This window comes from Equus asinus, chromosome 8 (assembly GCF_041296235.1).
Source record: "Equus asinus isolate D_3611 breed Donkey chromosome 8, EquAss-T2T_v2, whole genome shotgun sequence".
Taxonomy (NCBI): domain Eukaryota; kingdom Metazoa; phylum Chordata; class Mammalia; order Perissodactyla; family Equidae; genus Equus; species Equus asinus.
In genome coordinates, this window is record NC_091797.1 from 80,655,880 (window position 1) to 80,670,984 (window position 15,105).

The 15,105-nt window shown below is 50.9% G+C and overlaps 1 protein-coding gene across 2 annotated transcripts; it reads right to left on the reverse strand.

The window, feature by feature from the left end:
* Nucleotides 1-256: 256 nt before the first annotated feature.
* Nucleotides 257-14,426, reverse strand: TBX3 (T-box transcription factor 3). 2 transcript variants are annotated; one of them, XM_044775818.2, is made up of 8 exons: nucleotides 12,736-14,426; nucleotides 10,828-11,095; nucleotides 9,837-9,896; nucleotides 9,432-9,578; nucleotides 7,378-7,454; nucleotides 6,101-6,258; nucleotides 4,045-4,721; nucleotides 257-2,356 (listed from the first exon to the last, which is right to left on the reverse strand). In XM_044775818.2, the coding sequence occupies exons 1-8, from the start codon at nucleotides 13,122-13,124 to the stop codon at nucleotides 1,895-1,897; spliced, it is 2,238 nt and encodes a 745-aa protein (XP_044631753.1). In that variant the 5' UTR covers nucleotides 13,125-14,426; the 3' UTR covers nucleotides 257-1,894. The 2 variants fall into 2 exon arrangements, with proteins under 2 accessions (XP_044631753.1, XP_044631754.1); XM_044775819.2 differs by lacking the exon at nucleotides 9,837-9,896.
* Nucleotides 14,427-15,105: the final 679 nt, after the last annotated feature.

Below are 15,105 nucleotides of genomic sequence, written 5' to 3' on the forward strand. Positions count from 1 at the left end.
ATCCAATTCTAATCAGGCCCCCTTCCGGCTCTCGTTTTACTCCCTAATTTAAAGGAAAAGTAATTTCAGATTGAAGCGGCTCCCCGCGCCCGTGAGAGGACTTTTGTTTTTAGCTTTGTAACTTGAGTGACATCTCATTTTGCTTCAGTGGGGGCGGTCTTACTGACTTAAAGGCGAAGAGAAGGGGCTAGAGGAAGCAAGAAAAAAATCTCTCCACTTTCAGGAAAGTTCCCTAAAGCAAGCACTTAACACGAGGTCCAAAGACATCTCAATAAAAATTTATTGAAATTTCAATGATATTTTAAAGGGGGGGGGAATACAGAAAAACCAAAGAACTCATCAACAATTATAACACAAAGTATACCCTCTTGAATTTTTGACTTTCAGCCGTCTCTCAGCGCCTGACTTTTGAACTGTGGCTCTCTCTCTATAGGCACCAATTCAAAACACCATCAATATTGAAGACAGTAGTCAATTCCACTTCACTTTGAAGAAATAAGAGACTAGTAAATACAAATACGAAAGAAAAATTAGAAAGTCAAACCACGGCCTCGGCACGCCCCCACCCCCCGCCCCCCCCAAGCAATCTCAGAAGCACTTAGGGTGTTAGAGTTGAAAGAATTTAAGGTGGGGTTGAGAAGTGGAACCATCTTGCCAATTTTGGGTAAAATGCGCACTAACACTTTCCCCCACTCTTGGACATTAAAAAAGGAAAAAAAAAATTTGTAGACAACTCTTTTGAAAGTGTGTTGGTGCAGAAAGTGTGTTTTCTAGTTTTCAAAGCGATCCTGTGACCTTGAAATAAAACTGACTCAAGAAAAACAAGAACACGAAACTTGACAGCTGCGATGCTATTTACAAAGAGCTATGTACAATGTCAATAAATTAAAGTTTAATTTTCCGAGCATTCATATTCCACCTATTTACAAGAGTTATCAAATAATTACATAAATACTTTGTCTAATAGTCTCGCTTCTTCTTTATTATTTTTTTTAAAACCTTGTTATTGCATATACGTACAGGAAAGAGAAAGGACTGGCAAAGAGGGACGTGAATCCTGCTACATAGCTTAGATAAAATAAATTCATTTTTTTGTGTTTTCCCCATCCTTTCCCTTTAAATCCTTCCCCTTGGGCTTGCCGATTTGAGGGTAGAGAATGGGAAAAGGGAATGGGGGCATGTTCTCTCTAAAAGCAAGCATTCAAAATAAAAACCACGAATACATTACTGTGGAGCATGCAAGAAGAGACCTATAGTGGCTCTTAAAACATCACAAGAATATTAAAAAGACACAGATTTCCTTAATAGAGACTAAACAAGGATGGCAGCTCCCCGCCCCGGAACACTGCTGCTCAGTAATTTATTTAGAACTGATAAGCAAGTCACTAGAAAGTTTTAATCTTCACAAACAGAATCATGTTAATGTATTAATTTGTCCCCGGTATATATATTTTTTAAATTTTATTTGTTTTTGTTTCCACTTGACACGGTGAAGGAAAAAAATATATAAATCTGCCCTGGGGGGGGGAGGGGGGAGGCTTTGCACACCTCCCCTCCTGGTGGGCCTGGCTAGGGTTTTCTTTCTTCTCCCCACAGCAAGCAGACCAGCCTCCCTGGAGGGTCCTGGACAGAAATGCATTAACTCCCACCCCCAAGAGCTCAGCGCAACAGACGTTTCTGAGCCCCAGAATCTGAGCCAGATCCCGGATATATAAACCACGCCAAGACAGGGCCTGTTTCTAGCACGTTCTCTCGAGGGAGTCCGGCACCCCTTCCTAGACAGGACCGCACAAAGGAGGGCTGCACTGCCCACCGCACGCCCGTGGTTTAGTTTACATCCAACAAAGTGCACTGCAGACTGGACTGGAATGAAGAGACTTTTCTGGGGAGGGGCTTATGGGGAGGCGCTGCGGGACCGGTCCGGCTTGGCTTCCAAGCCGCTGACCAACCGCTGGATGCTCTGCAGTTCGCTGGTGGCCGCCTCTTTCTCCGGGCAGAGTTTGGGCGACAAGGACACGGAGCTGGAGGAGAGCGTGGAGGAGCGGCTGTTGAGTTCCGAGCCCGAGTCCACGGCCACCGAGGCCGGGCTGGCGGCCAGGGCGGCGGCCTTGCCGTCCAGGGGCCCCGCGGCCACGGCCATGGAGGGCAGGGCGGTGGTGAGCAGGCTGCTGCTGTCGGGGACTGGCATGGGGATGGAGTAGGGGCTGTAGCGCAGCCGCGGGCGCATGCTGTTCAGGTTGAGGAACGGGTGGCGGTGCACGGAGCTGGAGGCCGCTGCAGACGAGGCGGCCGCCGCGGCGGCCATGTACGTGTAGGGATAAGGAAACAGGCTTCCGAAAGGCGACATGGCCAGGCCCTGGGGAAGGAAGAGAAAGGCAGGCAGCGAGTCAGCCCAGCCAAGGAGGGCTGAGCGTGGACAGCAGCCAAGCTCCTCCATCCCCACCCACTCCCCCCCCTGGAACTTGGGCAAGTCATTAATCTCTCCCCCTGGGGTGGGGGTGGGGGAGGACACTCAGGCTTCTTTCTCTGGGTCCAAATCTTAGCTGTGTCACCCAAGGCCAGGATACTTCACTCTCCCGGCTTTCTTATTTCTTATATGAAAGAACCAGGGAAATATTAAATAATTTATATACTGCTTGGGGACTTTGTGGATATTAAAGGAGCTAATGCCTGCAATGTGCTACACAGGACACCTGGCCAATGGGACTATCAGAAACTCTCCCATGAGGATCAGTTGCTGCACCTGTTAAATGGGGCTACGGAGTCAGCCAACCCAACAAAGGGAGCTGAGTGGAAACCAGAGGGCGTAACTATTGTGCATACACTTTTTGTCATTCTTGTTTCCACCCCCCATCACCCTCCCACTCCAATCCTGGAGGCTTCTCAAACGAAAAAAATCCGGGGAAGTTGTGAAGCGAAAGGAAGCTGGTGGGGGGAGCAGAAGGGGTGCTGTTACAAATAGACAAAAAAAATCACCTAGCCTGGTATACTGGTGTTACAGGTGGAGAAACTGAGGCAGGCCCAGGATGCAGGAAGTCACTCAGCTAGCAAGCCGCAGAAGCAGAATTTAAAATCCAGGGACTCTGGCCTGGGCCACTTCTCTCTTGTTCCCTGCCTTGGGTACCGTTAGTACTTGTCTGCCCAGGCAGCCCCTCGCCCACCTATGGCGGGTCTCCAGGAGGGGCTAGCAGAGGAGACAGGAGAAATTGAGAAAGGCCAGACGCCAATGCTTTTCTCAGTTCCTTCCTCCCCCCAGAGGGGGAGGCCAACCCTGCCTCTTGGCTCAGGGAAGGGAGACGAATGTGCTCAGACAAAACATCAGGCAAGGGCGTGCAGAAAACCCCCTAGAACCTTCTCCTGGGGTTCAGAGCGTTTCCAGCGGCCTGAGACTTCTCCCCAGCCGCTTCGCGCCCCAGCACAGCTGTCTGAACCATACACAGGCCGCCAGGGCCCGCCACAGCTCCAGCCTGGCCCTCTCCTCTGACATTTCCCACGGGTGCACAAACCATTAACCCTTTGGGGAACGGGCTGGGCTGCTTGGGGTGGGGGGAGGGGAGAAGCTAGAAGACTCAAGACTCACTTCCCACCCAGGGAGTCACTTCCTTTCCGCAGCCCTCAGTCTCCCCTTTGTCTAATTCTTGCGGGAAGGTTGGCCATGAGACATTTAAGAGACATTTCAACTCTGAAGCTAAAATCACAGACCCTTGAAAAGGCCCTGGAGTCAGAGGGCCTGGGGTAGAATCTCAGCTCCACCACTTACCAGCTGTGTGACCTTGGATAAGTAACTCAACGCCTCTGCCCCTTCATCTACAAAGTGGAGGTGATCCCAGTTCCACGGAAGTCAGAACAGATCAAGTACTTAGAATAGAGTCTGTATCAGTCTTACTACCCACCTACTCTGCTAGAAACAGCTTTTAACTTACAACAAATATTACTATTATTATTTAAAGCTATTCGGCAAGGGGGCCTGGGTGAGGGTCCGGTATCAACGGGCGGAGAAACTAGAGCGAGGAGGGGCTGGATAGAAGGCACGAGGATAAATACCTGCGAGGCCAGGACGTGCTGCTGGAGGTGGAAGGGCAGGGCGGCCGCCGACGCCCCCGACAGTCCCTGCGCCGCGGCGGCCGAGGCCATGACCGTGGAGTCCAGGCCCGAGACGCCGGTGGAGGCCCCGGACACGGTGGCCAGCAGGGGCCCCATGCCGGCGGCCATGCTGGAGAAGGCGCCCCCCATGGCGAACTGGCCGGGGTGCAGGAAGAGCGGGTGGCCGTTGAAGAACTGCTGGCCCGCCAGCCCCGGGGCGAAGCCGAGGCCGGGCAGGGGGCCCTGGCCCAGGTGCGCGGCGGCCGCGTCCGTCTGCACGGTGAGCGGCGCGAAGGCGTCCTTGCCGGCCAGCGCGCGCGCCTCCTCGGCCTTGGCGGTGGCCGCGCCCTCGCGGCCCGGGCTGCGGCGCTCCTCGGCGCCCAGGCCGCGGGTGCTGGACGAGATGGTGGCCGGGCTGTGGCGCGAGTCGGGCGACGCCTTGCCCAGCCGCCCGCTGTCCCGGGGCCGGCCGCCGGGCTCGGCCGCGAAGAGGTGCGCCTTGACCGCGGGGCTGCCCTTGTCGTGGCTCGGCTCCTCCGACGTGGTGGTGGAGATCTTGGCCGCGTCGCAGGCCTCGGGGCCGGGCTCCTCTTTGCTCTCGGCCTCGGCGTCGCTCTCCCCCTCGCTGGGACACAGATCTACCGCAGGAGGGGAACAGAAGCCAGGCGGAAGGGCGTCAGCTCCAGGCCGGGCCAGTGGAACTCCAGGTCCCCAGGGAGAATCCTAGCTCGGCCACTGACTAGCTGTGTAACCCCCCGGGGAAGCCCCTTAACTTCTCTGTGCCTCAGTTTTCTCATCTGCAAAATGGGAGTGAGGATACCAGAACAAATTTGCTGGAGGGACTCCACTCGCCAAGGATGAATTTAAAAGTATTTGGATAAGGGCTGACTCCCTCGCCCCACCCCTCCCCCAAATCGTAGCTCTTTTTGATATAATGAGTTTGAATACTTTTTACAAACATCCACTGAGCTCCCACCGTACAAAGCCTGTACTGGCCTTTTCCCATTTGATTGCAAATTTACTTTTTTAAAATAAAAACTCACACTGAAACTGACTGTGGGAACACCTTCCAGTCACTAGGAGTCTTTGTTCAGTGTGACAGATCAGCACTTTCCAGGTTTGTTTGCAGAGACCCTGACATCTGAATTGGTGGTGGCAGAAAGCAACACCCCTCCCCTACACACACACCCCCAACCCTGTTTGCCGCCCCCCCCCCACACCCCTGCAGACAGAGATGGGCAATGGGCAGCCCGCTCCAGGCCCCAAGACAATCAGATTTTCTTTGGCTTTCACCATCACACCCTCTGTGGGTGTCCTCCCAGAAAAAAAAGAAAAAGAGATCTCATTTTATGTTTAAAGCTTAAACGGATTGATGACATAAAGGACTTTTCATTTTATTTCACTTAAAGAACAGGTTTCTTCCCGTTCAGAGAGAGAGTGTGTCTTTCCAGATAAATAGTTCTTGCTCTTTAAACACAGGAAACCAGGGATTTGAACCATCTCCTTCCCTCCCACACCCCTACCCTCCCCAACTCTGATCCCCGGGGCTCCTCTCCGCTCACAGACCTAATTGTGGCTCTATTGCTGGGTGTTTTCTCCGCCACCTTCCCTGCTCCAGGTGGCAGAGAAACCCTGGCCTCCTTTTAACCTAGAGTTCAAAGATGGCCAAGAGTCAGCAGTTGCTTGTTGGAGAGAATGGCGGGGGGGGTGGGGAGAGAGAGGGGAATGTTCCAGGCAGGTTGCAAAGCTACCCCCACCCAAAGGGAATATACAAGCAGACACTAGCCCCTCCTCCCAGCCAAATCAAGGTTTGGGCTGAGGGACCCTGAGTTCTCCTTTATGCTAGTTTAGGGAAGAAGATACACTGATCACCTTTTTTGAACTTTGGCTCCTGTTGACACACTTCTAGAAGGGTCTGCAGCTTTCGAAGGGCAAGTGCCCTGGTGGGTGTCCCCACCCCCAACTCCTCCAGGCCTCCAAGACCCAGAGTGGAGAAATCAGAGGTGGGCAGGCTTACCTTTGAGGTTCGATGTCCCTACAGTGGACACAGCTGGAGACGAGGACTGAGCAAAGCAGTTGAAGGCTGCCTGTTCGCTGGAGGACTCGTCGGAGGTGCCGTTTTCCTTTCTGTGCCTGTCATCGAACACCCTCATGGACTGCAGGGTGAGCTGTTTTCTGTGGCAGAAGCCCACACCCAAGCGTTACAGAACGGAACATGCATTTCCCTCCTTTGTCTGCCTCACCCTCTCCAAAGAGACAGACACACACCTCACCCCGCCTGCCGCCCACGGACAACACTCATTCTCTGCAATCTGCTTGTCCCTGGGGCAGCCACACAGACCCAAGCATTGTTCTAGACCCTCAAACTGGGCTGAAGAGTGTGGCCCAGGGCAGGAGGGAGGAGGAAGGAGCCCTTGGTTGCATTTATTCAAGATCCAGGTTTGATTAGGGAAAGGGCACTGGCTTGGGCTGTGAAACCTTGTTTAAAACCAAAAAAGTGAGAGGGGAGGCTAGAGCTGGCCAGAGACAGCTGAACAGCCAGCCTTACGGAGGGAGGGGAACTGGGGACCCCAACCGACGGACGCAGACAGCCTCTAACGCCCTACTGATTGCTAAGATTGGGAGGAAGTGGTCCTTTCATGGTGCATTTTCCTAAAATCGTTTCACCAACACATTAATAGGAGTAAAAAATCTATTTAGATGTTAGAAATTATTTTTTAATGCCCCTCCTCCCCAAGGGGATAGGTTAAAAATTTGGGCTGATTTTCTGGATTTTAGAAATTCTTTGAAAGTGAGTGGGGGAGGGGAGAGCTTCTTTCATATACTATCCAGCTGTCTGCTTAATGCAAAATGATCCGTGTACCCATGAACGAGGGAGGCATAGATGTCTCAAGGGGCCTCAGTTCTGTCTGATGGTATTTGCAAGACAAAGTTGCAAAAATTCCAAAGCATTTTGTGAATGGTTTAGTCCTTTCCTGGGACCTGCCCGAGATGAACTTAAATTAATTAGGAATTAATAGGCATCTGTATATAATCTGTTATCCCTGATGCTTTTCTTCCAGAGACAATATGGTGTGGCCTAGTTAATTTCTTTTAAGGTACCACGTAGGAGGCAGAAGTACAGGGTACTGAAATCAGCAAGCACTTGGCCCAGGGGCAGTAAATTATTTTCTACCCTCCCCCCTCTTCTCAACATAAGTGCCTGCATTTTCCTTCTAACAGTTGAGACTTGGGACCTAGAAAAGTGATTTTCTCAATTATCCGAGAAGTAACTGAGTAACCGTGCCGGCTCACCTTTTTTCTCTCCTGCCATTCCCAGTGTCCCGGAAACCTTTTGCAAAAGGGTTGTTGTCTATTTTTAACTGAGTTATCTAAAGGAAGAGACATAAGCAAGGAAGAGACATAAGCAAGAAAGAGACATTGGCCTCATTTTCTAGAATGATTTGGGGTGTTTCTCCCAACTCAACCATCTTCGAGAAATTTGATTGCCAACATGAGAAGTCATTTGGATGTGCCAGGTTAAAGAGAAAGGGAGAAAAGACAATAGCAGAAGTTTGGTGGGGAGGGTTGATTTTTCTCCCAAACTGTCCCATGGCTTCATCTCCCATAGAAGGCCAAACCAGGGATTCCAGGCTGAAATTATCCCACCTGGGAAATGCCACATTCTCCTCTTTGGGCAGCCGACAGTTTGGGCTTAGAAATGGCAAAGTTGTCAAAGTTTCCAAGGGGGAGGACCTGCAGATCTTAAAATGATGCTTTCATTTTGATTTTCTTATACAGTGCAGTTAATCATAAAATATATTATGGTATATTTCCTGCACACACACACACACACACACACACACACACACACAGCATACACTCCAAACTTTTCTGTGAATCTAATAAAATGATTTATGGGGTTTTGCTACTCTTGTGCCAGGCCAGGTTTGATTTTTCTGGTGGGTGGGGAGGGGGGTGTTTGAGGAATTACAGTATGGACAATTACAGATTTAAAGGGACCGAATGACCACTGGAAACATTTGTTCTCATTTATGTGCTCTGCCCTGCCATTAGGTGGAAAAGGCCCGTGGCCTCTTCGTCCGATCAAAAATGCTACATTTCATTATTACATTAACAATTTAGACTCACAGGATTCTGGATCTAGAGGGAGCGTGCATTTTACACACTGTGGAAAAATGTCCCAATACATCATCTTTCAAATCCCTTTCCTTTAGGGGGAAAAACGATATATAGAGAGTCCCCTAGAGGTAGAAAAAGGACCCCTGGCTGGATTCTTGTTCTTAGAATAAATTCCTGTATGCGAGATGGCAGGGAGAGGAGAGGAGATCATGATGTCTTAGTCTCCAGACCAGGGAAAGATACCTGGAACACCCCCATTAGGCGGCCATAGAGGACCCCCCCCATAGTGATAGCAAATTCAAAGAGCAGGGTGGCGTCCGGTGAGCTGGACTCTCCCTGAGGTCCAGAGTTTAGAAGTTGAAGGGCAAGAGTCCTCAGTTGCCCCCTGCTACCCCCATAACTGCCTGCCACCAGCCAAGCTGGGGACTGGTGAATCTGCAGTAAGGTTCATTTTCTCTGTGTCTCTCTGTGCACAAGCCCATGACCTTCAGGCCACCATAACTTTACATACCAGGTGCTGCCTGCTCTTCCATTTGGGGGTATTCCAAATCCTGGGCCTCAGGCCCAAGGAAGAAAAAAAAAAATCTTCAAATGAAGTAGTGACTTTGGTCACCTCATCTCAAAAGCCTCAGACAACTCGATTAGCGTGACCTGTGATCAGAGTAGGTCTTTCCAACCACATACACATACATACACACACACACACCCCCCATAAAAAACACAGCAGCATAAAAGGTAATAAAAACCAGACCAGCTACTCGGGATTTCTGGCTAGGAGAGAACAGCTAGTCTCCAATGGGATTCTCCTCCCAGGATCCGGAATGGTTTTTGCCTTAAATTTTTCACTGGTTCTTTCGAACCTGATTTCTTGATCCTTCTTCCTGAAGAGGAAGAGGATGAACCTTGAAACAAACAGAAGAAAGCCCGGGGTAGGGGTTGGGGGGGGGACAGCTGGTAGCATCAGCTTCTCATTGGCAAAGTTAGTTTGGCATTTTTTCACTCCACACTGGATTTCTAGCTGGTCAAGTTTTTTTTTTTCTCCTGCCTCCGCGATGTGCCAGCCAGAGTCCCCTTCTCCAAAGCTTCACTAAAGGTCACATCAGAAAAGAAAATTCAGACTCAGACTCTCATCCTAATTCTCGGGTAATTTTCTCATCCTCACCCAAAGCAGCTTAAAGGGGAGGAAAAAAAATATCACCATGAAAAAGGAAAGTGCCGTTGGTTACCTTATCGTTTTGGTATGCTGTCACAGCGATGAATTCGGTTTCGGGGAACAAGTACGTCCGAAATGTACTATAAGGAAGTTTCAAGATGTCATTGGCTCTCACAATGTGGAACCGGGGCTGATATTTGTGCATGGAGTTCAATATGGTCTGCAGGGGCAGGGAGGGGAGACACACATCAAAAAAGGATTTAGCAGGACAAAAGGATCTTAGGACCCCTGCCAGGCTGACATCTACCCCACCGAAGGGTACCAGCTTGTACCAAGCCCACCTCCTCGCAGTACCTCTTTGGGTACATTGCGCTCCACAGATGTTATCTTCTGGACAATCCAAATTGCTCCTCAATTTCCAAAGGGTCCCCCCACCCTCACCATCTAAGGTTCATTCGTACCTTGAACCCTAGCCTACCTGAGTACCAAAACTATAATTCCCCTGCCACGTTGCGTGATCTCTTGGAAAGGCCAAAGTCTTAAAAGATAGAGAAAAACATGCATTTTAATTTACAAAATGATTCAGTCCTTTAAGCGCTCACTAATTGACGAGCCCAATCCACTTAAAGCCTTGAAAGGCTGAACTCTAGAGAGGAATATTTATGCCTTAATCAAATCAAGGGCTTCAAATGCAATTCCTGCCCGCTGAAGATATTTCTGCGCCATCCACGTCTTCCTGGGCCTAATCTTTCTGCTTATTCCTCGCTTATCACTCTGTTTATTTTATTGAAATGTCGGGGAAGGGTGGGGGCTCCGGGCAAAAGGTCCTTTGCTTGACTTTTCCAAGCAGTCCAGGTCTTCTGAAACTTTCTAAGCATGCTCTCCCTGAATCCATAGATACACTCCCAACACACACACAATTTTTATACCGGAGATCTAAATCTCATTTCTAGTAAACATGACTTTCACCTAAGCCCGATTCGTTTTTAGCAAAAGAAAAAATATCTTTCAAAAGATGTCTTGGCACCCTTTCACCACCATGGTCAAGGTTTCGAACCTTAAAACTCTCCCAAGAAATAATATGGTTGATTTCAAAACAGAAGTATATTCTCTTAAAACAACTCCTTCACGAACACATAACTTTCATGTTGATTTTATATCTTAATGATGGGTTTTTAACTTCACCATCAGGTCAGGCATTAACCAAGATGTGGAATTGCCCTGGAACAGGAGCCGGCAAGTTTCCTAGCCCTCCTTTCTTTTAGAACGCCAGGCCTTCCATTATCCGGAAAGAAACACCCCAGAACCCTCTCTCCGCTCTGCTGCAGATCGAACAAGTTTACCACGCTTAACAACAGAGAGCAAAGGAGATTTCTGAGCAGAAACTCAGGATTTTACATGGAAGGGGGAAGCACTGCCTTTGCGAGTAAAGAAAGAGAAAATTTTACCGAAGGAGTAATGAAACTTACAAATCCGTGTTTGTCCGAAATGTTGTTGGTGAGTTTCAGTTTGTGGAAAGTGACGACTTTGGACATCCACTGCTCCCCGGTAGCCGGGCTGTCCGGGTGAATATACATTCTCTTTGGCATTTCAGGATCTGCCTTACCCGCCACCATCCACCGAGAATTGTGAAATTTATATCGACAGTCATCAGCAGCTATAATGTCCATCAACAAAATATATTTGGCCTTTTTATCCAGCCCAGAACATCTTACTTTAAATGGAGGGAACATTCGCCTACAATAGGAGAGAAGAGAAAAGAAAAAGGGAAAATAAATCTCTCAGAATCTTGGGTCTGATTCTCTATTTATCCCACAATATTTAACTCCAATCTCAAACTTCCTATTGTGATTGATGAGTTTACATGTTTCAGAGTAGGGCGACGGGATGCAAAATTGTTTTCTTCCACAACGGAAGTATTAAATATGCTCAATTTCTCTATCTTTCAGTGCCCCAAGATTCAAAACAAGTGAGTGGTGGCACTCCATTTCTCTACATTGTCTAATAATTTCCTTGTAATTCTTCCTCTGGCATGACTTTATAGATTGCCCTCTTTATAGAGAAATTCTTGCTTATACCTTTCCCTGTGGGTGTCTAGTTCTATATAGTTTGGGGTAGGCTTTTAGTAAAGCGCAGTCAGTCAGGGCTAGAATTTTTCACCACCCATTGATGAGAAAATGGTAAACTTATCAAGGAAATAAACATCAAGATGCACCCCTCCCTCCGTCGGAACAGCAATCCCGCTGCTGGCGAAATGAAACTGGACTTCGGTGAGCTCTCAAAACGAATTTTGTAGACTGGGGTGGACTCCCAGGCCTGATAGCCAATCTGTGTAGCACGCTGCTGACTACATTCCCCCTAATGCTCAGGCCAGTCCAAAGCTGCAAGATTGTGCCACCAAACTGCTGTTTATTTCTCAGCAGTGTTGGCATTCTGTGCTCTTGACTTTAAGGGAAGCACTCCGCTGTGAAACTGACAAATATCTTCTGGGTTTGAGCATTTTATGCCCAACTTTGGCCTCATTTGGCTTGGAAAGACCCCATTAAGCTGAAGCCATCAAGAGAGGAATTTCATTTTTATTCTTTCAACTTTACGCCTTGATAGACTTCAACGCCATAAAAAAAAAATCAGTGATTTTAAGTGACAGGCAAGTTTCAGTCAGGCAAGGATCTCTAAACGTAATGTAAAATACGGTTGATAATATTCACACATAAAAAAAGCAGCGTGTGTCTCCCCACTGGCTCCTTGGGTCTGCAAACATAATCTTCATTATCCAAAACTGCCTGCTGAACTCTCCCTCAGATTACAGACACGTGAAGCGGTGTGGACAAATGTACCAGAATGCCCTTCCATTTCTCTCTGACCCTGGCAGGGCTAGGCTCAGGCCCCTCTGAACCCAGAGGATGGGCTGGAGGGCAGAAAGGGCAAGGGGAGCTATTGTCCGGCCTCCCACCACCACACAAACAAAAAGGGCTTCAAGTTTTTCTCTCTGAGCACAAAATGAAACAGACAAAAGCAGCACACCAACAAAGACCTAAGGATGTTCCAGAAAGGTTTGAACAGTAAACTTCCTGCAGTGGAGTGGTTTTCTTTCTTCCTGCAGAGATGTCTGTGCTCCACTGAGAAATTCTAACTATGCTGTAGGAAATCCAGGATGCAGCCCTAGGTAGGAAAAACCGCCAGCCGCAGGCAGCCAGGTAAGCTGAAATTCCCTGCCACGGGGGCCAAGCCCAGGAGTCTCTGTACACTGTTGCAGCGAAACTAAGTTTTCCTCCAAGCAGAAAAGACTGGCAAGCCGGCCGTTCTGGGAGGGGAGAGAGAAAGGGAGGGAAAAAACCCTCCAGGAGCTTGGGGGAGGGGGCCCGCGGCTTGCTTACCTTCCAGACTTGGTAATGACCATCTCGGTACCCCTCTTGTGGAACTGATCCCAAAGTTCTTTGGCCTCCAGGTGCACCTTGGGGTCATCCTCCACCTCCTCTTCGGGCTCCATGGTTTTCAGAGGCCTCAGATGCGCCTGGGGCCCCAGAGACGAGAAAGGGATGCCGGTCTCGGCCGCCCCCACCAATTGATCCATGATCGGCTTGGCCAGGGCGCCGGGCAGCGAGAGCGCCGCCGCGCCGTTGGGAGGCAGCGTCAGCGCGGGGAGGAAGGGCGGCTGGTGACCCAGCACCGCGCTCATGGCGAAGTCCGGCGCCCGGTGAGGTAGGAACGGATGGTAGGCCATGCTTGTCCCAGGAATGACCGGATCTCTCATGGAGAGACTCATCCACTCCAGGCGGGGCGCTGGGCTCCAGCCGGGGACAAGTCCGCAGCTGCTGTTTTGTTTTTGTTTTTCAACAGCAGCACATAGTTAAAAAAAAAAAAAAAAAGCAAAAAAAAAAAAGGAGAAAGGAAAAAAATCACAGCTAAATCACCTCAAAGGGAGGGGGGCAAAGTGTCTTTTGGGGAGGAGAATGCCGCTTTTAAAGAAGGCAAAGCGAGAAATCAGGAGACACAGTCGCTTGGGTGACTGTCCTTGTGCCTTGCGTGTTTAAAAAGCCGCTCCTGGAAGTCGGTTTCAGAGGCGAGAGGAGCGAGCAGGGTCTCGGCTCGCGCCCGAGCTCTGCCGCTTAACTCGAAATAGACACTGCAGCCCTCGGTCCCGGGAACCGCTCCCCAGCCCCCAGCTCTTTGTTGCAAATGCGGACGCTTCTCCTAGGAGACTTTTCCCCTCTTCTTCTGCTTCTTCCCCGCCCCTATCTCCCTTCCTCTCCCTCTTTCTCGCAGGAGGCGTCTGCAGTTGCGCTAGACTCGGCTTTCACAGCGAGCGAGCGAGCGAGCGAGCGGAAAAAGTCTCTCTCCTTGAAAAAAAAAAAATCTCTGATTGAAGCCCTGTGCTACCAGCGCTATCAAAACTTGAACTGCGAACTGGCTTCCGTTCGCCCTCCTCCTCCTTCCTCCGCTCCGAGCCTCCGGAGGGTGTCTGCGTTTCAATCCGAATCTTGCCTGCTCTTCTCCCGCGCCTGTCTTCCTTGTCCTAAAACGTGAGCGAATTCGCTTCCTAAATCTGCGTCCAGACGCGCAGGGCAGGGAGGATTTAGGGGGGAAAAATGGAAAGGAGGGAGAGAGAGAGAGAGAGAGAGAGACACGGAGCGGGAGAGGGAGCGCGAGGAGAGGGAGGGAGCGAGAGAAAGCGAGCAAGAGCTCCTCGCCACCCTCCTCCGCCTCTAGAATTCCCCGGGCGTCTGCTCGGCGGCTCTAGAAGGTCGGGCTCTGCCGTGGGCTGCGGGGAGCCGGAGGCCTCTTGATTGGCTCTTTGACGCTTTCGGACCAATTGTGTTGCTGCATAGGCGTGGTTTTCACAGGTCGAGTGCTGGGGGATAGAGCTGAGTTATAAAAAGAAGGTGTCGGAAACTGTAACGTCGCAGCGCCGCATCGGTACTACTGCCTGTCCTGTGAATATGTCAACATGATCAGAGGGAGGGGGGGGAGCCACTGGGGAGCGCGCGCGCACGGAGTCGCCTCTAGGTGGCTTATCGAGAGATCGCCGCAGCCCCAGAGCTCGCTCGCTCTTGCTCAGCCCACGTCTGAAATGCCTCAGTCATCCAGCCCGGGATCGAGGGCGGAGGCAGGGCCAGGGAGGAAAGGGGAGGGAGGAGGCAGAGAGCGAGCCGGGCGAGGAAGGCGGAGAGCGCGCCAGGCGCCGGACAGGGGCGCTCGCCTCTCGCGCGCTCGGCTCGCCTCCGCGGCCGGCGGCCGTTTCTCTCTCCCGCTCACCCTCTTACCCCGGCCCCGGGCGAGCCAGGCGGACGGCCGAGCCTCCCGCGAGCTGCCATTTGGCCGCTGGGCGCAACAAAAGCCCACAGCCGCGGAGAGGCGAGCGCCGAGCGAGACTCCAGCCTTGCGCGCTCTGCAGCCCCACGCCGCTGAAGGGCTCCCGAGCTCAGGTGTCTCTCGGGCCGGTCTCCCCTGCCTCTGGGCTCGCGGCTTCACGAGCACACGGATGCGGCCAGATTTGAGCACAGGCGTGAAGGGCTCCAGCCCCACCGTGCCCCACCCGAAACCTTGCGCGGAGACCCAAACACCCCCAGCACATCTGTTGACGAACACGCGCCAGCACACTGGGACCCAGCCACCCGCAGACAAACACGTACTCGCAAACACGTACACAGCCTGCGCGGCTGGCCATGTCTGCGCTTATGTGGGGAGGCGGACTGGGGATTTTTTGAACTGCATTTACTAGCCCTTTTAGATCTTGTTTTCCATCT

Excerpts from the sequence above, each read along its gene's own strand:
- TBX3 (XM_044775818.2), bottom strand. The coding sequence starts at position 13,124 with ATGAGTCTCTCCATGAGAGATCCGGTCATTCCTGGGACAAGCATGGCC. Across the intron at positions 9,579-9,836 it reads ATTATAGTTTTGGTACTCAG|ACCATATTGAACTCCATGCA; the intron begins GTAGGCTAGGGT and ends CTGCCCCTGCAG. Across the intron at positions 6,259-7,377 it reads AATGGCAGGAGAGAAAAAAG|AAAACAGCTCACCCTGCAGT; the intron begins GTGAGCCGGCAC and ends CTTCTGCCACAG.